Genomic DNA, 22,040 nt, shown 5'->3' with positions numbered 1-22,040 from the left:
AGAGCAGGACCACACATGTACCGAGTCTGAGGCTCACTGGGGATTAAACCGATTCCAGCAGATGATTACAATTCAGAATACATTTAAATATGAGCAGCACGTCACAGATAATGACTGGAGGTGGACCTTGTTTAAAATAAAGACATAAATATACAGGAGTAGGAGCAAAGAGTTAATAACAACATTAAACATAATATATTCAACATAGCACAAACATTTATATTCATTTATAATATATAGTTTAACATAGAAACATAACATAAACAGATGATGATTATGTACAAGTAAGTAGATTCAAAATAATATATATTAACTCACACTGGGTTTAGTACTTTTCAACTTTTACTGATTATTACTATTAATAAAACATGATTTTCCTCCAGAATCTCATTCACTTCCTTTGTTTTGCTGTGTTTTCTCTTTCTAAAATGTAAAATAAGATATGTTTGTGTTTTCTAGTCTGTTTTCAACATGAATTGTGTTTTTAAAACGATATAAAAAAAGAGAATTGATCAATAATCGATATAAAATGTGAGTTTTAAGATGAAGCTCCAGCGGACAGCCGGGTTCAGGTGATTGACAGCGCTCCTGGCCAATCAGGTGCAGGGACTTATCTCCGCTGTCCAATCAGAGCTCTCGCTGAGAGTAAGGTAGGTTGTACCGCGGAGAACCGTTAACCCGACAGGAGAACCGACGCTCGTCTCCGGGATCGCGGCTCATTCTCTGCTCCTCCCCCGGGTCACGCTGTTCACTTGTCCCGGTTCTTTTCCTCCACGTTCCGAGATGTTGCACCTCCGGTCCACGGTGGTGCTCAACGAGCTCTTCCAGACGCTCACAGGCGGGGTGCGAGCGGCACCTGCTGCCGCCGCCTGCCTCAGCAGCACCGGCGCTCCGGGAGGGAGGTCGCCGGGCGGAGGGAGGTCGTCGGGCGGAGGGAGGTCGTTCGCCGGGTGGGGAGCTCCGCAGCACCTCGCCAGGAAGCAGCACTGCGTCCGGGGCTTCTGCTCCAAGAGCGACGGCCAAGACGAAGCCGCCAAAGAGTCCGCAGCGGAGAAGTGAGTCACGTCAGCCCCGCGGTGTGAGGGCGTGTTAGCCGCTAGCTTCACCCGTAGCCAGACTCCATAGGGAAAAACATGAATTTAACATGGACACGATGCGAGGAAGCTCTTCCATAAAGTGTCTTTATTACTGGAACCAGTGAATAACTACTCACACAATACATGCCGAGTTCTTCAATACATTTTAACATTACTTCTAAAAGATCTATGAGTGTTTTTCTTTTCATGTTTCACTTGCAGGCTGTGAATATGTAATCACGTTGTTTTCCTAAGCTAGTTCTGCACGGAGCATCACGCAGAGGGACTAGCTGCTGATACAGATGCTGGTTAGCTGGATTAGCCAATTAGCCGGGCAGCTACAGGCCGGTGGAGGCTGTAGTTTGGGGTTTGATGGAAGCTGGAAGGTGGAGGTGTGGAGAGGCTCCACCCGGGGATCTGCTCCATAACATTAAAACCATTTAAAGCACCTGAGATGCAAGTGTGTCCGACGATGGAATCAGCTGTCGTGACTACCGGGAGGTCCAGCTTCATCTGCAGCTCAGAGACATGAAGCTGGGAGCATCTTACTCATCTTCATGTTCATCTTCATCATCTTCATCGTATAACCATAACAAACACTGTGTGTTTAACTAACTGGTAACGCACCAGGAGAATGAGCCTCATGAAGGTCAGCCTGTGTTTCCTCTACGAGCAGCTAACAGCTCTTTTGTTATTGATTTTTAACTTATTGATCTATTAGAATATAATATGTCTGAAACCTCCACTGACCCAAGTTGACCCAGTTTGACCAGTTGTTGACTTTTCCATCTATTATCACTGGAAGCAGCATTTGTGATCTTGATTGAAATCGTTTATTACAATCACATAATAAGACAAAGACGAGCTGAGGTGTGAGAAGCTGGAACATTCATCCTTCTATTGATGATCGGAACAGATTCATCTTCTGTTTGTCAACTACGAGAAGAAGAAGCTCAATATTCACAAATCACCATGATGACAAACCAAATGCCTAGAAGCTCACTGACAGGTGTATCGGTCAGTTGGTCTGTAGTTGTGTTTGTATGCAGGCGGCTCTCCTCTTATTCTAATGAGATGTAAATCTAAATGTAAAGCGATGCTTCCTCTGCAAACACAGGAGGGTCCCCTGAAGATTTGTCTTCCTCTACTTACATATTTAAACATGGACTGGATGAATCTAGCAGCTGGATCGCTTGTCAGTATTCACAGTGTTAAATGATATTTCAGGATTAAGGACAGAGAAGCTGAGGAAGTTATTTATGTTCACAAGCTGAACAATATTAATAGACAGAGATAAAGATAAAACAACTAAAGTCTCATTCTTTTTCAAATCAGCTGTGATTCCAGCCGTCGCACCAGCCAGAGTTTCTACAGCGATGAAATGCCTCATTGCCCCTGTGGGTGCAAGTTGCCCCATTTGTTTCTGTTCACGGACCATTTGCTCCAGCAGTCGGTCACGTTCATGCAGTCGTTTGCTTTGCTGCACATCATCAACATCTGGTTTTTACCCGGGAGACAAGTTTCAGTGACAGGGAATCTCGGCTGGTTCTCTTAAAGACTGCAGTGTCAGAGAAATCATCAGCTGTCAAGCAGGGCTCGCAGTGCAGGATGAGTCAGATTCTTCTAGGAAAAGATTCAAGGGATCCTCTCGTTATCAAGGAACTGCTCCACAACAAATCCTCCACAAAGACTAAACTATGACACTGCTAAAAGATCAACTCATAAAGTAAATAATCGTTAGCGGCGTCCATTCAAACAGAAGAGGACAAGCTCCCCAGGCTCGGTGTCAGACAAAGAATACCCAGGGTTAGTGCGTGTGTCCTCTATCCTCTGGTAGAGAAGTGCTGGCAGGGCACTGGGGAGCGCTTCATCATAACCAGCACCATGTGGTAATCTGTGTTTCTATATCACCAGTGTCCCCACCAGTGGTATTTGGTTGAGATGAGGCTGCAGTGACGATATGATGCTTTCCTGAAAGGGTTCTGAGACTTTCCAGCAGAAGAACTCAAATCAGGAGTGAAGACGCCGGATGGTTTCCCCCCCGCAGCTGCATCTGCTCTGTCCTCAGAGGAAACAGCAGGAAAAAGATGCTGCTGCTCAGAAATAAAAAAGCTCTTTGGACGCATGCTCTTAGAAAACTAGCACCAGCCTGCTCCCGAGGCTGTGCCCTGGCTAATAAGGGGTTAAGAATGTTTGTAATGCAGCGGAGATCATCCCGCCCACATCATTTCTGCACGGTTTTTGCACCAAAGCCTGTGTGCTGGCATGCTGCCTAGCACTTGTCAGGGCCTAGAGGAGCAGATGAGTCACTCGCACAGATTGATATGTGCAGCGCCGCCTCTCAACGCTCCCAGTCTCATGTCTGCATCCACCCCCCCGTCAATTTGTCATGACCAGCGGCGAAACCGGCACCATCGATCGGGTCAGATAAATACTGCAGATATTACACAGGACTCGATCCAGAAGCAGATCTCAGCTGTCATCTCTGGCAGCGACTCACAGTGTGATGTCGTCATCGATAGCCGGGGATCTGAGGAAAGGGTTCGGGCGGCGGGAAATAAAAATCAATGAGCAGTCAAGTGCCTTTCAATAGTAGTTGGGTTACATGTCTTTTAGATTCTTAAGAACATATCTGGTTTTGGTTTATAAACCAAGGAGAGTGGAAGCTTGACGGCATCAGGGTGTAAAGGTCCCTGACACTCAGCTGACCCCGGGTCTGATTCCTGTTCAGCCGTGTCCACCTGTCCCCTCAGCAGCAGCTTTACTGAGCTGCAACTTAACTGACGTGAGAAATACCCTGGAAACAAGTGAGCGGCTCACTGGATAAAAAAGGAGCAGAAGACGAAAGAGAGATGATGTTTTCATTCAGAGATTCTGTCCAAATTGCTCAATATAGAGATTTGACCGATAAACCAGACAGACGGATATCAAATCAAAGATCTAACTTTGCATATTGATCGTCATGTGCAGCTCGATGTAAAAATAGATTCTGGACAAACTGTGTGCTGACCTTTTTAAAAAGAGAAGGCGAGGGATGGACTAATGAGAGCAGAGGAGGTAGATTAACGAGGTCGCTCCAGATGTTCCAGATGTTCACCTCTAACCTGCTGGTGGTGGTGATGCTCCCAGAGGTGGAATCTCTCCACGGCCTCATTAACTATAGGATGTTACTCAAGTGTCATTTCACACCATGTTCATGTTCATTCTACTGACTTCATCAGAGGAAGCCTATTTTCTCCTGGTGATGGATTCACGTTACTGCAGCAACTTAAGATTACAATATACAATATGGATTTTGATATTTACATTCATGCTTTGGTCTTCGTGTACGATAAGTCTCTGTCACTAACTCAGTATTTATTCCCTCCTCTCTTCCTGTTGTTGATCTGCTTGCTTTGCATTTGTAAGTATGTTTCAATTTTACTTTTATTTTAGTTTTAGTCTTTTTCCAGTAGAATTAGAGGTTTTCTGCAAAAAGCCAATAACTGCTGTGACCTTGAAATGACCTCACTACCTCCCAGAGGCTGCGCTTCAATCCCCTCTCCTCTACCTCACCCCCTTATCATCCCTTCATCCTCCTCTTCCTCCCCTCGACACACACACACACACGTGCCCACACACACACTCTCTGATGTCGATTCCTTCCTCACCAGCAGGCGTCAACCGTCCATTAACGAGGGCAGAGACGGACAAACAGTCAGAGGACGCAACAACATGCTGATTCAGACGGCATGAGACTTGTCTTGAGTGATAAAGGAGACATATGATGCTGTTTTCTTGTTTCTCATGTTTTCTTCCTCTGGGGTTCGGTAATGTTTTATGTAAAAGTTCTGCAAAGTTCAGAAAAGACTGGGAATTATCGGGGGGGGGGGGGGGTTCTGAACATTAGAGCAATTCAAAATGTTCAAGGAATAACACAAGTTAAACTGATCAACCTGAAAATGAGCAGAATATGTCTCCTTTAAAGCTGCGTTCCACACATGTTGAAAAGTCACTGATTCTGACTTTGTCCACTGAAACTCAAGTTATATAATGATGTTTAATAACACCAACATGACAGACACTGTATGAGGTAAACTCTGCACCCACAATCTTCTTGTTCAGAAGTTCTGACTCAAGACATAAAGTGGAACTCGGCCTAAAAGCTGAATAAATCCAGAGGAAACTCCAAACTGGAATATTTCTGCTCCGATCTCTCCAAGGGTCCGAAATCAGCCAACTGAAACTCTACCTTCAGACTTCCTCCCCCAGCACACAGGCCAGTCAGTGGCCCATGATGCATTGCAGGAGATCATGCCCGGGCACCCGGAGCTTTGCACAAATCCAATTTGGTGTTGATATGAATCATAGCCGAGAGCCTGCTGTGAGCTGGTCGTCCCGTCCGCCTCCTGACACACGACTAACTTTCCTCCCAGAGACAAGGTGGTGTGGAAACACGGCTCAGAACACCAGCCAGAACATAGTACCAGATCATTCAACCACGTGTCCTCAGGCTGCCAGCGGCTCTGGCAGACCTCCACGTCACATGTGCCACAGCCCAGTCATCACAGTTCACAGACCGAGCTTTTATTCGGGTGATTTGCACTGACACTGCAGAACAGAGATGCCTTTAAGGCTCTGTCATGAAATAGTTTGAATATTTCAGGTGTGTCTGCTGCTGCTGTGCTGCCCACAGGATTAACTGAATAAATAAAAGTCAAACTGCAGTAAATCCAGAACGGTAAACAAAAAGCAGTTTGGATTAAATTGCATGTGATGTGTTGTTTGGTTAGATTAGTGGTGAATCGGCTCGTTAACCATGTTCCTGGCTGGTGTTCTAGCAGTGCAGACTGTTAACAGTTTTCATTACATTGGCCTTATTGCAGCATTTTAATCCCTGGGAACGTTATAGTTAATCTGAAACTAAAACTCTGAATGTACTGTAAATTCTTCAGAGCAGAGACTCACATACTGTCTCTGACATCAAGTTGTTCTGTAGAAACCTTCTCCTCAGCTCATTTTACTGCAGTAAGGCCAGTGTAAGGTCACGTTTTCCTCTAGTCACCGCTTCTCCTTGCAGTGAAAAAGCTTTTTCTTCTGCCTCTGCTGCCCGTCCCCTCCACCAGTCCTCCTCTCAAGGCCTCACTGGCTTTCTCTGTGTGTTTTTCTGTCCTGCAGGAGAAGGAAAGCCGGCATCCTGCCCAGCCTGGAGGACCTGCTGTTCTACACCATCGCTGAGGGCCAAGAGAAAATCCCTGCTCACAAATTCACCACAGTGAGTTCTATGAGGCTTTAACGACCAACTGTGACAGGTCGTTTTAGATATTCAGCAGGAAAGAGGATGAATACATATATACAAGAGTGTAAGATGTATAGGATGTAGATTAATATGCCACAGATTTGCAGCGAATGAGCGTAATCACTGTTTAAATGTCTCCCTGGTTGACTTACGAGCAGTAAACCTCTTGTAGTCTCTTTAGGAGTCTCAGTTCACGGCTTGTAGCTTCATCGATTTGTTGTCAGGCCCCTTCAATCACAGTGTTCCTCCTCTACCACCTCCTCCTTCTCCTCTACCTCCTCCTCCTCCTCCTCCTCCTCTCTCTCTACAGGCTCTTAAAGCCACGGGGCTTCGCACAGGAGACCCCCGGCTGAAAGAATGTATGGAGATGCTGAAGGTGACCTTGAAGCAAACGTCTGACGGAGCGCTCGACAGACACCTCTTCAAAAAGTAGGTTCAGTGGATGTTCAGCTGTTGAAAGTCCTGGGTCACTGCACGTCATTCATTAATCATCACCATGTTGAGGATAGATGCGTTCAGGTGACCTGGAGGGAAAGTACAAAATAAACCCTCAGATAAAGCAGTTTAAAGTTGATCAGTTTGTATTAAATACATTAATTACAGATGAAATACAGATAACTACAAAAATATCACTGTACACAATCCCAAAGTTAGTTTTATATTTAAGTATGAAAAACACAACTGGAGACAAAACAACAATGGATGTCAAATAAAATATCCTTCACCCCCCCCAACCTTGTGCTGGCAGCCCCTCTGCTGAATGAGCCCCCCCCCCCCCTCAGAGGAGATGCTGCTGAGACAGAACTGGGTGACAGCTTGGTGAGCGGCGGCCTGGCGAGTCAGGGCATATGACGCCTCCTCAGGGCGCTAAGTCGTCACCGCACAGACCCCAGTCACGGCTCTGCTGGCCGGGATCCATCACATCCGCTCCCGGGCTTATTTATAGAGCTCAGCAACACAGAGGGAAACATGTGAGCGGGCGGTGGAGGGGAGCGTGTGTTTTCACTGCAGGGATCCCATGCTACAGGGATTACACTGGGTTAGATGCAGTGAGATGGCTGAGCCACAAATCTCTCCTCTGACAGACCTCACCAGTATCTGTGGTCTCAAATCAAAAGCGCTGGGAAGGACTGGTGGGTTTCTATTCCCAACATAAATGATTGGGATTGGGTGCACAAATCCTGAGGCCAGTGACACCTTGTTCTGAAAAATGGAGGAACTGATTCAGTAATAACAAAAGGTTTAAACCCTCGTGCTGCTTGTTCAGTTTCCTGTGAATATTCCTCCCCCCCTAATCATGGTGATAGTCCTAACTGTCTCCTGTCTCCTTTCTCCTGTCTCCTGTCTCCTTTCTCCTGTCTCCTGTCTCCTGTCTCCTCCTCAGATGTGTCCAGAGCAACATTGTCCTGCTCACCCAGGCCTTCAGGAAGAAGTTTGTCATCCCGGACTTTCAGCCGTTCCGTGCGCACATCGACGAGCTGTATGAAAACGCCAAGAACATGTCTGGAGGGCAGGTGAGTCAGAGGGATTCTCTTCCTCGTGCGGAAACGTGAAGGTTAATTTCCTCTGGCTTCAGATCAAAATCATGTTTTTCTATTGAATATTAATTTGTGAGCATTGTAATCTTCCTATTAAAGCATCATGCTGTTTAACCACGATGTGACGATGAGGTGTTGATCCCTCTTTAATGAATTCGGTCAATGGAGATTATTAAAATCTCATTTATTCACACAGGGAGCAGAGAGAGAATCACAATCTGCTTGTTTTGCCGTTTGACATATTAACAGCCAATAAACACATATTTAATAAAGTGTTGTGTTGTGCTGTAGGTGGCGGACTACATCCCCCAGCTGGCCCGCTTCAGTCCCGACCTGTGGGCCGCCGCCCTGTGCACCGTGGACGGACAGAGGTACAGCTTCCCCTCTTCATCTGAACTGTGAGGAGATCTGAAAACATTTGAAGAGTTGGTTTGAGTGTCAGTTGGTCTGGTTCCTTCTCAGACACACCGTGGGCGACACCAAGGTTCCTTTCTGTCTGCAGTCCTGCGTCAAGCCGCTGAAATACGCTATCGCCGTCCACGACCACGGCACCGAGTACGTTCACCGCTTCATCGGCAAAGAGCCCAGCGGCCTGCGATTCAACAAGCTCTTCCTGAACGAGGAGGGTGAGGACTCACACACACACACACACACACACACACACACACACACACACACACACACACACACACACACACACTCACCGCCTCTCGACTGCATCATGACTCAGGCGGCCGGGGTTGAACTTCCTCTCCAGGCTCACGTGCCCTCTGTAAGAGGAGCCATCCAGTCCTGGTAGCTGTGGAACTGTGATGAATTATTAATGAGAGGCAGAATAAAACAAGAGTGGACAGTGTGTAACAGATACACAATCACCTGGGAACACAACAAGCTGCTGGCACGTGGCACCAGCCAGGCCTGAAACAGTGAGGCTGAAAGTTACTGTTGTTGGTGTCAGATACTGAGACGACAACATGAACCTGAACCCTGCGGTGAAAGCACTGCTGTCTCCTTCTGAAGGAACCACACAACTATCTGAGGTCAGAAGGTCATCGCACAACTCACTGGAAGCTTGTTTCTAATCTCCTCTCTGTTCTCTTTGCACCCTGTGAATATCTCTCAATGTTTAATAGTGTTAAAGATTAAAAACAGTGATTTATCTGATAGATTGATCAGGTTTCCTCTCTTTGATGTTACTGATCAAAGCAGAGAAGAAGATTAGGATCTGAACCCAGAGAGGAAGTGGTCTCAGTGTCAGAATGTTGTGTTACCTTTCTTGTTGTGTTGATGCTCAGTGAATCATTCAGCTGGGATTTGACCTCTGAGCATTAAAATGTTTCTCTTCCTCCTTTTACTTCTTTCTTTGATGAATCTCATTTTCTTGATTGCAGATAAACCACACAACCCCATGGTGAACGCCGGCGCCATCGTCTGCACCTCCCTCATTAAGGTACGCAGCATCCACACCCCCCTTTATCAAGTATAAGATGTTACAGACGCAGTTTGTGAACGTGTGTAGAGTTTGTTTCAGGAAAGCTATAAAGCCTAAAATGTATAAATCAATCGATATCTTTATTTTTCATGTCGGGACTAACGCAGTGATTTGAGAAATGATTTTTATCTGCAGCTACAAAGTTGCTGTTCCACGGGGAGATTAAGGTTGTAGATAATCACGCTGAAAGGGGATTTGGTTGAAAGCAGCATCGCCCGGATATCCTGTGCACACACACACGCACACAGACACAGACACAGACACACACACGCAAACGCACACAGTTCATAGAGTCCAGAGAGTGGATGGAGACAGAGCAGCTCAGCTCGGACACATTTTCAGCTTTTATCAGGGGAAATGCAGTGTTTCATTCATATCCTCCACTGACCTTCACACACACAGACACACACACACAGAGCCGGTTTAAACACACAACGGCACCACCTGCTGACGCAAATTAAAATATACACCACAGCGTCTGGTCTCGAGTGGCCGATGAGGATCAACAGGATTCCATGAGGTCTTCTCAGAGGTCGTCAATAGCAGTTTAATAACTGTTATACATTCACACAGGGAGAGGAGTCTGTAGGAAACATCTTGTCGAGTACAGACAGTCAGTATTTGTCAGTATTTGTTGTGTTTATCATACGACACATGGCTCCATCAGCCCGACCCTTAACGAGATCCTGTTCTAAGTCCCGACTGTTTGCATGCGTGGCTCCTCCTCCTCTCTCTGCAGCTACACATGTGCAATGTACCTGTTCAAGGCTCGTTGTGTGGTTTTATGTGTTGTTGCATATTTTACAGCATTAGGATCTTTGGGATATTATGACCACAGCAACAGGTCAATGACGTTGGTAATTTATTTCCTTTTTAATCATTTTCCTCCCTCTTTGATCTGGATTTGTGAGCTTTGAGCTTTTCACTTGGCCGTTGATGAATGTTTAAATGTGGCTTTTATACTTTTCTTTCACATGCATTCTCCAAACTGTTTATACATCTGGATTATAAACAGGACAGCTCTGGCTCCTTTTTGATTTCCTCTCATTTCTTTACGAGTCAGTGCAGATAAATCAGCCACAGTAGTTGTGTAGTCACACTCTAGGCTCATAGTGGTTAATCTAACTCACCAGCCTTTGTACAACTACCACACTGTAAGTTAACTACTGCAGCACATATAGTTACTTTCACAACTTTACACTCTAGTTTATTTGAATTTTCCTTTTAAAGAAGAATCGGAAACCCAGAGTGGATTAACTGTTTTCTTTCACCTCCTCCATCTCCAGCTAGTGTCCCACCTCTAATCTTAATTCATCTGATGTCATTACTGGTTTAATTGGTCACGTAACTGATGACTCTGAGTGAACTTCCTGTCATAGTTCAACATCATAGAGACGTGAATCATATAATACACTAGTGCTAATATGTGGGTAACGTTGAGTGTCAGTGTTAAGATTGAATGTGTGATCTTGACTGAAATGTTGTGTTACTAATGTTGTTTGTGTGTTTCAGCAAGGGGCCAGCAACGCGGAAAAGTTTGATTATGTGAGTACGACTTGAAAAGAAGTTTCCAAACTAAAATAACTTTATATCGGGATAATTAATTCTCAACATCTGCTCCTCAGGTCATGGACTTCATGAACAAACTGGCAGGAAACGAGTACGTGGGCTTCAGCAACGCCACGTGAGTAAAACCCACGTCAGTGCAGCTCAGGGACACCTCAGTGACTTTCAGAGACAACACAATTCAGTCAGTACAGTTAGATTGTGTTTATATAACTGTGTGAGCTGAGTCATGCTCTGTGCCCCAGTTTCCAGTCGGAGCGCGAGTCTGGAGACAGAAACTTTGCCATCGGCTACTACCTGAAGGAGAAGAAGGTAACGTGAGGCAGAGGAGAGACGCTGCTTCACCTGAGCAGTAGAAACCTTCAGATGAAGCAGCAGCAGTTTGTTGTAGTGAAGCAGCAGATGTGTTAACAGACGGGTTGACGGTGTGTGTTTGTCCTTGCAGTGTTTTCCAGAGGGCACAGACATGACGTCCATCCTGGACTTCTACTTCCAGGTAAACACAAGTCCACAAAGGTTTGAAAACACAAGTTTGCTTCTCTGCAATCTGAATTGTTCCTGCTCCTCCCTGTCAGTTGTGTTCCATCGAGGTGACCTGTGAGAGCGCCAGTGTCATGGCAGCGACTCTGGCCAACGGCGGCTTCTGTCCAATCACGGGCGAGCGTGTGCTGAGCCCCGAGGCCGTGAGAAACACCCTGAGTCTGATGCACTCCTGCGGCATGTACGACTTCTCGGGACAGTTTGCTTTCCACGTGAGTGACTCGTTCAAACACAAAGATCCTGTAGAGCGACAAACGTCTGAGACACAACTCATCCTCATCTCTATCCGTGGGTTTCAGGTCGGGCTGCCGGCTAAGTCTGGTGTCGCCGGTGGGATTCTGCTGGTTGTACCGAACGTGATGGGCGTCATGGTCTGGTCTCCTCCTCTGGACAAGCTTGGCAACAGCGTCAGAGGAATCAAGTTCTGCACGGTAACATCAGCTTTAAATCAATTAGTTTGTTTAACTCAACTTAAACTGACTCTGAACTGAAGCCTCTTCATCTTTCAGGACCTGGTTTCTCTCTGTAACTTTCACAACTACGACAATCTGAGGCACTTCGCCAAGAAACTGGATCCTCGCAGGGAGGGGGGGGACCAGAGGGTGAGTCCCAGCAGCACCATCCTCCATCAGACATCTTCATCATTTCACACCCACACTCTTCTTTAAAGTCTTTAAAGGGCAGAATAGAACATCTGCAGTATTTTACTATAACTGCTCTTAAACCGTTGATCAGACATTCTGCGTCACATCCTCTTCCTGTGGTCGCTCGCCGTCCTCTTTAGGATTTTTTACTCCACAGCTCCATCTGCTGGAAAATTACTGCAACAGCATTTTGATGTTTTTCCTTTTATTCTTAAAAAAAACTATATCCTGATTTTACTCTTCTTCACTTTGTGGTTTGATCCTTCAGTGTCACGTGTAGTTCATAATAGTATAAGTTCAAATCGAAGCTTTAATGTGTCACAAAAATACATTTAGACAAAAATATGCACCTACAAACGGTAATAAATATAAATGTGTTGTTGTTCCAGGTGAAGTCGGTGATCAACCTGCTGTTTGCTGCTTACACCGGAGACGTGTCCGCTATGAGGAGGTGAACACACACTCACCTCAATCACACAAACACACTCACACAAGCTTTTCTTTTCTCGACTGAACTACAGAAGAATAAAAGATTAAACATGATTTGAATCCATTATAAATCCTTGTTTTATTCTAATCACACTGATTAAAGGTTTCCTGAGTAGGTCAGTGTTTAATCTTGACTTTTATTTGTCCAGGTTTGCTCTGTCCTCGATGGACATGGAGCAGAGGGACTATGACTCCAGAACTGCTCTGCATGTGGCGGCTGCTGAAGGTAAAACACTCTGCAGCAGCGCCCCCTGCAGCCTCACTCGTGTGTGGTGTTGATCTAAGGTTCAATCTGTGTGCTTGTGTTCACGGAGCTGATGTGTTGTGGTTTGTTGTAGGACACACTGAGGTTGTGCGTTTCCTGCTGGAGGCCTGTAAAGTCAACACGATTCCCAAAGACAGGTAACACACAATCACATAACAAGAACATTTGGGTGTTTCTTTCCTTCTAACATGGTTTCCGTACTTCAATTATTTATGCTAGTCTGTTGATTTACACAAGCTGTTAGCTGAGGTTGTGCAGAGTGAAGTGATGTGAAGCATTTGATGATCCTCCAGGAAATGTAAGAAACACTTCTATAGCACCAGAGCACCTCTGACTGTTCTCCTTCCCCCAGGTGGGGCAACACGCCGATGGACGAGGCCATCCACTTCGGCCACCACGACGTGGTGACCATCCTGAAAGACCACCACAACAAGTACAGCCCCCAGGACCCCAGCCCCAAGGACAAGACCAGCGCAGAGCAGAACCTGGACGGGATGCTCTGATGGAGCAGAAGCAGGAAGCTCATGAACTCTGAAAGAAAAAACTCCAGGTAGTCAGTTTGATCTGAGGGGGAAAAAAGATGTCACTCTGCACTTGAGACAACATTTACATCCTGGTAAACAGCCACAGTAGAAAACATAATAACAACCCAGTTAACTGAGTGTAAGGATCAAACCTAGAGGACGGCCTAACCGCTCCTCATCATGTCGTTTGTAGATGTCGTTTTTGTATTATATTCATGTTTGTGACACAAGTGGAGAAGTGTTTTTATGGCGGATTCTCCTTCTGTATTTTGTTGTCAGCTTTGTAGGAAAAAACAGCCACTAGTTGAATGCTGGGTAAATTTGGCGGTGGCTGGTCAGTGGATGGACTCAGGTGTGAACAGACAGTGTGGTGCTCTGGTCACTTCATCATCACAACGTGCTGGAATGTATCCCCCCCCCCCCCCCCCCCCCCCCCCAAAAAAAAAACACTCTAGTGTGTGTGTGTAACGTGTGCGTGATATTTATTTATCTATTTAAGATAAACTGTACATTCATGTTGTGTGTGTACATTCCTGAGAGAAGTGGATATAAATACGTGAATAGCTGTCGTTGTGTCTCACTGAAACTAAACTAATTGTGTGACGTAGTTTTCACTAAAACCGTAAAAGCTGAATATTTATTTTCCGTGAATGTTGAACTGAATATTCTGCCGTTAAAGGTGAATATGAGTCTAAAGCTTTTCTTCAGCCAAAGTTTCTACATATCCACGTCGATACTGCTTTCCTGGAAAGTTCCTCCAACTTCAGATGCGTCGTAGAAGGTTCAAACATGATTGTCACTCCTCTGAGGAAGTGACTTCATTCAGTTCCTATGAGCCTCGTAGGAATTGAACCCACAACCTCAGTCTGGACAGAAGGTTCCACACACGCCCGTCGGTGTGCGAGGTTCCACAGGTTGAACAGAGAACATGGGTCATGGTTTGATTGTGTGCTTGTAGAATATTAAAAAAGTATTAAAAGGACGAATATCATTTGAGTTTGACTTTATTTCCAATAAAATCATAAAGTTTTCCACTTACTGTTAACTCAACTCACAGATATTTCACAGTCACATAAACTCTTATTTTAAATACATAATGTTTTAACGTGTCCTCGTTGTGTTTCGGCTACAACTGATTATGTCACATTCTTGCTTTTCACTGTTTCAAAATTTCTCTTTTCAACAAAAAGATATGTACAAATATAAAGTGACAGAACCTGTGAAACCTGACACCACCACCAAGCTGCATGTATCTAAAGTCTGTGCAGATGATTTACGTAGATGAAACTTAACAACTCCTGGTTCTCAGGTCTTTCTTCTTTTCTCTCTAAGCAGACGTTTGGAGGTTTATTCTCGAGGCACATCAGAGATAAAGAAGTGGAATAAAAGCAGAACAGTGATAAGAGAGGACGAGCTGAGGGAGAGGCGTGTCCATTTTCAATTTTCATCCTGGAAGTCTGAACTCATCTGAGGAGAGAAGGAAAGGACGACAGGTTATTCAGGTGGTTTTAGCCGGTGAATCTATTTTAAAGAAACTACCTCACAAAAGCAACAGGAAATGTTAGTTTCTCTCGTTTATGCATCTTAACTTGAGTTAAATCAGGAAAATCAAGAACAATTGATATTTATTATTTTGAAATCGTAATCAGGAAGTAGGCCATCCTGTTAAATTAGAGCAGCTGAAGCCAAGACATCAAACGTGTGAGTTCAGAGACCAACGCGAGAAAAACCACAACTGTTAGTGAAGTGCAGCAGTGATGGAGACACACACTTTAAAACACACACACATGATGGAGCAGAGCAACAGATTAAAGCCGCCTCTACCTGGATGTCAAACTGATCGAGTCCAATCAGAGTGCTGCCCTGAAAGCAGGAAAAGGAAAAACGACAAAAAAGACAGAAGCCGAGATTTAAAGCCGGGTAGAAAACGGACCAGTTTCACAGGTAGATCGAGGAGGAGGGGGGGCTGCCAGGTTTGACACACACCAGAGATTAAACATATTGACTTGACACCAGACATCGAGACATGAAACAGTAAAAGAGCAACTCGCTTCCAGGAGATATAGAGATGATTGATAGTAGAATTTAAAAGTGTGCGATGTGTCTCCACAGCCGTGTCCCACCACAGCACTCACCACAGCATCGATGTCCCTGTGGCCGATGGCCTGCTCCAGCACCCGGTAGTCGTCCGGAGACATGGGCATCATGTTGTCGTGCAGTCTGGACGGATGTCTGCGCCAGAGGAACACGCACGTTACCTCACTGATCACAACATGTCAGGGCTTTAATGTGTCGTCTCTGCATCTTACACTTCTGACACGGAAATGAGCTCCGTCTTCATGTACGCTCTCTTCTCCATGTTCTCCACGTCCATGGGCTCTGGAGCTGGGGAGCAGGCAGGGCTCCGGTTACGTTGTGGATGTTACACAGTGTTTAGCAGTCGACAGGCTGAGGGGTTAGAAGCGTCTTACTCTCTGCAGGTTTGGGGTAGTACTTCCCGAAGGCCTTGTCTTTGGGGATGTCGGGGTAGAGGAAGCGGAGCGGGTTCTCTGGGATGTTCTCGGCGGCCATCACCTTGTAGGTGCGGATGATGTCGGGCAGGGAGACGGCGCCCAGCTCCTTCTTCGTGTACGGCTCCACGGAGTGGAAGTCCGGCTTGTCTGGACGGAGAAGGACACAGATGTTCAATTGGTTTCCTGTCGTGGAATTCTTGAAAGTTACGATGGAATAGTAGAATTTGTCCAGGTAATATTAATTTTAAAACGTCTTCTTTACCGTGCATGTCGAGTTCGACCCAGGTGAAGGTGATGGCTCCTTCTCTGCTGCTCTCGCTGAACCTGAGCAGGAAGGTGCCGGGACACTTGTCGCTGAGCAGAGCCTTCTCCCTCTCCTTACAGATGAAGCCCATGATGGAGCTACCGACACAGACAGAAATATACACTTCGTTTAGCATCTAGAAGAAATCTCCCAGTCTCCCAGTGGAGGAACCCAGTGGAACTCACCCGTCGTTCCACAGGGACAGAAGGTGTCGTTTGATGAGGTCCAGGATTCCTTCAATCCACAACCAGAAGGGGAAAGCTTTCTCATTGGCACTCTGCTGTTCACAGACACAAGTCAGAGAACTCAATCTCTAAAACTTACTATCATGCATTAGAGGTAAAAATATTCTCATGCACGACCGGAACCAAATGAATATACAACACCTTGCAGAACTTGGTCCAGGGGATCTGTCCCTCCGGGTTCCTCTTGGCTCTGGCTCCTGCACACAAACACATTCACATTTCTACTTTCAGAATTCACTGAGCTCTGCAGGAAAAGTCTTTATTATTGATATATTCAGACAAAGGCAGGGGAGCTGGGGTCTGACCCAGCAGTTTGTCGGCCAGCATGTTGAGCTGCTCCTGGTTCAGGCCTCGCTTGGTGACGGAGGAGAACTGCCAGCTCAGGACCTCAGACAGCTGAGACCAGGTGGCCGACGGGGGAGAGAGGAAGAACTTCAGGTTCTGAGGACGAGGAGGGGAACGGACAGAAAACACAGAACTCCATTAGCTGGTTTACATTTCACCTTCAGGTCTGAGAATGATCATAACACACGTTTGCAGCCAATGTCAATGTTAGAGATCTGATTCCCCAGAGAGTCATCCGATCCTGAGTGTGTCCTCACCTTGGGCTCCGTGGTGAGCATGTTGTACCAGAGGATGGACGCCCAGCCGCTGGGCAGCTGGCAGACGTTAGAGATGACCACGACAGGAAGAGACGAGGCCTATGACGACAACAACAACAACAACCAGGACAACACACAACACGAGAGTGAGTCTTAGTATTCAGCCTCATCTGTCATCTCCTTTAGAATCTCTCTGTGCTCACCTCCAGTTTGATGTTGAGTCCTGACTGGTTGAGCTGCAGCTCGGACTCGAAGGTGAGCGAGTGGAGCTCCTCAGTGACGATCAGAGGACCCTGAACACACACACACACACACACACTCAAGCTAACTGGAGCTACACAATGACAAATTAGACCTATTGTACGTTTTCTTCGGCTCTTACCTCGTTCGTTCTGTTCCCGGCGACTTTCTGCTCTTTCAGTTGCTGCAAGAAGAAAACAATCCAGATTTTAAAATGCTGTGTTTCCTCCTCTGAAACCCAAATGTGCCTTTTCCTTAACGTGGTTTGCCTTTTTGTTGGATTATTAGCTCAAACTAAATACTACTAATAACGCCCACATGGAGACAACGTGGTTTTAATTCAGTTTCTCTCGTACCAGATGTCTGAACTCCGCTGCCAGGCTGCCGTTCGAGTCCTCCATGTTCATCACTTTGGAGTTTGTTCCCAAAATGTTGAACTTACGAAACCTGGAATCAGAGTTTGTTTTTAATTATAATGATATAAGCAGTTTTGGAACTTTTATACTCTATATTATAAGAAAGTGGTTTTAAATCCTACCCTTTCTTTTCTGTAACATCCCTGAGGAAAAGGAGGAGACGTGACATTTATTCAACATGTTCAAATACAAACAGGTTCATTTAGTAGAAAGACGAATTGATCAGCTTACTTGTCAAACATGGCTTTGACTTTGAGTTGGTAGTTGAACTCCTGCAGCTTCACCAGGAACCTGAACCAAAAGGATGTTTACGTTAATGTTTGAATCTTCTAGTTACAAGCAGAATGTAAGACTGATAAATGGGGCTGAGGTGAATTTAATCAATGGTCATCAAGTTAATTAGGAAACAGATAATGAAGTTTTCTTTTCTTACCGTAGTTTCACAGTGAACTGGACGCCTGTTTTCAGCACCAGGGGCCTCTGGGGGTGGGTGGGCATGCAGGGCTGCCTCTCCACAACCAGAGAGCTGCACACACACAAAACAATTGAGATCTCTTCAGCTGTTTTTATTCTCTTCAGCTGTTTTTATATATATTTAGATATATATACACTTTATTTTTTATTTAAAATTTTGATATTCTATTTTATACTATTTCTATTTTATTTTTTAGGTTGTAATTACTTGAGCATTGCTAGAAGAGAGCCCGTGACCCAAGCATTTCACTGCCAGCGACTCCTTAATGTTATTGTTGTGCATTTAATAATACAAATCATGAATCTTGAATCAATTCCTGAATACTAATCGAGAACAAAACCATCGATGACTTGTGTGTGGTGGGTTCCATACTTGGAGAGGAGGTTCTTGAGGAGATCCAGAGCTCGGGTCTCCAGGAAGGTTTTCTTCTGTGTGATGGGGTCACTGTCGTAGGTGAACTTCTGCTCCAGCTCCTGCAGCTTCTTCAGATGCTGCCGCACCTGCTGCAGACTCTCCGCCACCGCTGTGAACCTGCAGGAGGAAGAGGAGGAGGAGGAGGAAGAACGGAGTGTGTGAAGGAAGGACTGAGAGGAGCAGGAAGAGGAGAGACGAGGGGGGGGGGGGCAAGACGAGTCTCACCAGTTCTGGAGCTGGTCCACGCAGGCGTTGGGCGGACCCCCGATGCAGGCGATCTGCTGCCGCTGCTTCCACTCGGGCAGCTCCTCTGAGATCAGGTTGGACAGTAGAGCCTGGGTGACGTTCAGGAGGTCCGTCAGCTGGGTCACCACTTCCTGACACAAACACAGACAGAGGAGGGCCCTCCAGTTTCCACCTTCTGCACCTCAAACCGTGATACTCAGGAGTCACCTCTGTCTGCTCACCTGGCGTTTGGTCTTCAGCTCGTAGTCCATCCTCCCGATCTGCAGCTTCTCTCTCTCCTGCTCCTGCGGTGTCATGCCGTGCACTTCCATCTCTACAGGGACAGGACATCACACGATGACACCTCACGTCTCAGTGTAGTTTCAAACTCCATCATGTTTAGATGCCAGCTTTGGATTTTCCCTCACCTCGGTTCTTCCGTGTGTTGAGTTTGAAGTCGTACTCGTCCTGCAGATACTCCACGTTCTTAATGTTCTGATCCACAAACTGAAGAAGAAAGCATTTGTATCATTTCCATTTGCAGTGTTGCATTGTACACAGATAGAAGCACTAACAGGAACTTTAGGTTCACTGCCCTCTCCTAGTTCTGGGATAATGTCCCAGATTTCAGGCCATGTCTTACCTGGACTGCCTCTTTTATCTCCTTCACTTTGTTGTCCAGCTTCTGTTTCTCCACCACCATGGCCGACACTGTCCCCTCCCCCTCCTGCTGCAGAAACAAGAGGCGACACCTGGTTAACTTTGGTCCAAATCCTTAAAATAATCCCTATGTTTCACCACCTGTCGATATTCATTCATTACGTGTTTGCAGCTGTTACCTTGGAGCTCTTTGCACTGTCCAGGATCTTCTGCTCCTCCTTCAGGTTTCTGGAGATGATCATGGCCATGTGGCTTGGATCATCCTGGAACCGGTCCTGCAGAAACAAATCACTCAAATGTTAATAAATGACAGTTACACCTGACACAACCCCCCCCCCTCCAGGTTTGAAGCATCAGCTCCAGGGTCTGACCTGCAGGTTCCTCTTGATCTTGCGGATGTTGTGCTGCAGCAGGAAGTTGCTCTCCAGGGCGAAGCGGCTGTGCTGGTCGTCCAGCTGAGCCAGGAGGTCGTGGAACCGGACGGTCGCCAGTGAGTCCTGAATCGACACCGTGTCCCTGAGGAGGCAGAAGGTCTTTTCAGGTCATAACAAAACCGATTTCTCTACTAAATAGGTTTATTTACAGCTGCAAGACGTCTTGTCACGCCGCAGAGTTTGATTTCCTACCAGTCGATGCTCTCGATCCATTTGCTCAGGTACTGTCTGATGTCCATGGGGAAGGAGTCGTCATAGAGCTGGTCCACCTGCTCCAGGTACTTACAGTCCAGCATCTGCAGCTGGCACCACTGGGACATCTTCTGGAACAGGAGCAGCGTCGGGAGGATTCAGGGTAAGAACTTTCAGATCTGTTACAGCTGGAGATGCTCTGATACCAACACCATTTCATTGACTGTATATGTTTTTTTAATGTTGCACTACGGTTGCTGTGGTTTGACAAATTTCCCAATATGGTATTTCCACATTCTGGTGTCGTAACATCCCAGCGCATCTGCTCCGTCTTCTCCAATTCACGGTTTCTGTGTTGCATTCAGTCTTTCTACTGTAAGGACATAATAATGTGACATTTATCCCGATAATTATCATTTTGATCTCAATATAATTGTCCCACAGAGACTAATGAAGTTGAATCCAATCCCAGATCATTCTAAAATTAGAATCAAGCTCAAATCCAAACCAGCTGCACATTATCGAGAAATCTAAAGTGCTGACTCTATAGATACTGTGATGGGATCCTCCTCCTCCTCCTCCTCCTCCTCTTCCTCCTCCTCCTCCCTAACTGCTTTCAGCCCTAGAAACCAAAACTTAGAAATGAAACCTAAAAGCTTTTGAATTAATCTGTGAGGATGAATGTTGATTTAGATAAAAAATCAACCAGGAAATTATGTTGTGTTGAACATTTTGACCTTTTCTGGTTGAAAATCTCAAAAAGGAGACAAGTTATCAGCAGATAAAAGAAAACCGTGGATGTGACTCAACCTTAAATCTGAAAACGAGAAGACAGTTGCATTGAATCAAATACAACTCGTTAATAAAAGGGTTCTGCTGCAGATGTTATTCATTTAACTTCATATTTAGTCAATTACCAGCTGTAAACCTGAAAAGAGGTGGATGTCATGTTAGGTTTCGTTTTTCACCAGGAATCTGACCTCAACACAAACAGATGCCTTTACGTCTCTTATGCATAATATATCAATATAAATATTAACAGTATATTAATGTGATTCCACAGCAAAACACTAATCTGACTCTTATTAAGCTTCTATAACATATTTCACACCTGTCGTCAGTTTTATCCTTCACAACCAGACTCACGTGTAACAAAACCGGCACAACTCCACACTTGATCAGAGTGATCATGTTCCACTGGTGCATTCTGGGATAGTTATATGTATCTATAACTCATATTTACAGTTATTAATTCACGTGGTGGGCGGTGACGGACAGTCCGCAGTACTAGTAACTAATGGTGGCTGCAGAAGCATCAACACACACGTTATTACTGTGATTTTATCAACTAGTTAACTAAACTAGTCTGTAGCTGGTTTGTCTAAAAGCGTCTAAAGGTTGAATAGCGTCCCACAGACCGGAAGTGCGTCATTAGACCTACCTTGAACTGCGGTGAAACGAGTTCGATTCCGGACAGAAAGTGGTTTTATCTCAGAAATTGTCTTAATCCAGTGTTGACTCTGCCTCGGACTGCTAACGCTAATATAGTGTGGGGATTGTGCGGAAACTACGTCAGCCAATCCCTGCGTCGGATTTACGGTCTGCGCCCGCCCCTTTCCTTGTGACGGCCAATCAGAACGACGGAGAGACAGCTGTTCTGTCATCTAGCAAAGCGCCGCCGTAATAACATTTCAACATTTTTATTATTTCATTTAAATGTACTGAAAATGGTATAAAATCTAAATTCAAACACAAATGAAGTTTTTAAAGCCTCTGAGACTTTCCACGTGGATTTAAAGTGTGTTTGTGACGATTGAATCCAGAAAGAATGACGTGCTTTCAGGGAGGGAGGGCAGCAGACAGAACAGCCTCCGGTGACCACGTGTTTTCAGAGAAAGAGAAAGTACT

General features: G+C 45.6%; 2 protein-coding genes across 8 annotated transcripts; one reads left to right on the top strand and one right to left on the bottom strand.

Annotated features, from left to right (window-relative positions):
• The first annotated feature begins 673 nt into the window (after positions 1–673).
• On the top strand, positions 674–13,834 carry LOC128430992 (glutaminase kidney isoform, mitochondrial). Of its 3 annotated transcripts, none has more exons than XM_053417168.1 (18): positions 674–1,055; positions 6,234–6,330; positions 6,665–6,783; positions 7,739–7,868; positions 8,184–8,263; positions 8,355–8,518; positions 9,284–9,342; positions 10,897–10,929; positions 11,010–11,068; positions 11,196–11,262; positions 11,396–11,446; positions 11,526–11,702; positions 11,790–11,921; positions 12,000–12,092; positions 12,524–12,585; positions 12,773–12,849; positions 12,962–13,025; positions 13,241–13,834. In XM_053417168.1, the coding sequence occupies exons 1-18, from the start codon at positions 784–786 to the stop codon at positions 13,389–13,391; spliced, it is 1,887 nt and encodes a 628-aa protein (XP_053273143.1). In that variant the 5' UTR covers positions 674–783; the 3' UTR covers positions 13,392–13,834. The 3 variants fall into 3 exon arrangements, with proteins under 3 accessions (XP_053273143.1, XP_053273140.1, XP_053273142.1); XM_053417165.1 differs by lacking the exon at positions 674–1,055 and adding an exon at positions 1,635–4,479; XM_053417167.1 differs by lacking the exons at positions 674–1,055; positions 6,234–6,330; positions 6,665–6,783; ... (2 more) ...; positions 8,355–8,518; positions 9,284–9,342 and adding an exon at positions 9,388–10,241.
• Positions 13,835–14,400: 566 nt separating this feature from the next.
• Positions 14,401–21,712, bottom strand: LOC128430991 (signal transducer and activator of transcription 1-alpha/beta). Of its 5 annotated transcripts, none has more exons than XM_053417160.1 (25): positions 21,574–21,712; positions 20,133–20,263; positions 19,878–20,022; positions 19,686–19,781; positions 19,490–19,576; positions 19,275–19,353; positions 19,089–19,180; positions 18,847–18,998; positions 18,580–18,738; positions 18,166–18,258; positions 17,964–18,023; positions 17,855–17,875; positions 17,673–17,763; positions 17,459–17,500; positions 17,280–17,369; positions 17,077–17,175; positions 16,780–16,915; positions 16,616–16,671; positions 16,415–16,509; positions 16,188–16,327; positions 15,884–16,072; positions 15,722–15,797; positions 15,548–15,644; positions 15,237–15,275; positions 14,401–14,879 (listed from the first exon to the last, which is right to left on the bottom strand). In XM_053417160.1, exons 2-25 carry the CDS (start codon positions 20,258–20,260, stop codon positions 14,850–14,852), a joined length of 2,292 nt encoding a protein of 763 aa, XP_053273135.1. In that variant the 5' UTR covers positions 20,261–20,263; positions 21,574–21,712; the 3' UTR covers positions 14,401–14,849. The 5 variants fall into 5 exon arrangements, with proteins under 5 accessions (XP_053273135.1, XP_053273137.1, XP_053273136.1 ...); XM_053417162.1 differs by having other exon boundaries at positions 16,415–16,506; XM_053417161.1 differs by having other exon boundaries at positions 20,133–20,260.
• Positions 21,713–22,040: the final 328 nt, after the last annotated feature.

The sequence above is a fragment of the Pleuronectes platessa genome, chromosome 24 (assembly GCF_947347685.1).
Source record: "Pleuronectes platessa chromosome 24, fPlePla1.1, whole genome shotgun sequence".
NCBI lineage: Eukaryota > Metazoa > Chordata > Actinopteri > Pleuronectiformes > Pleuronectidae > Pleuronectes > Pleuronectes platessa.
This window is presented reverse-complemented; position numbering and strand designations above follow the sequence as displayed.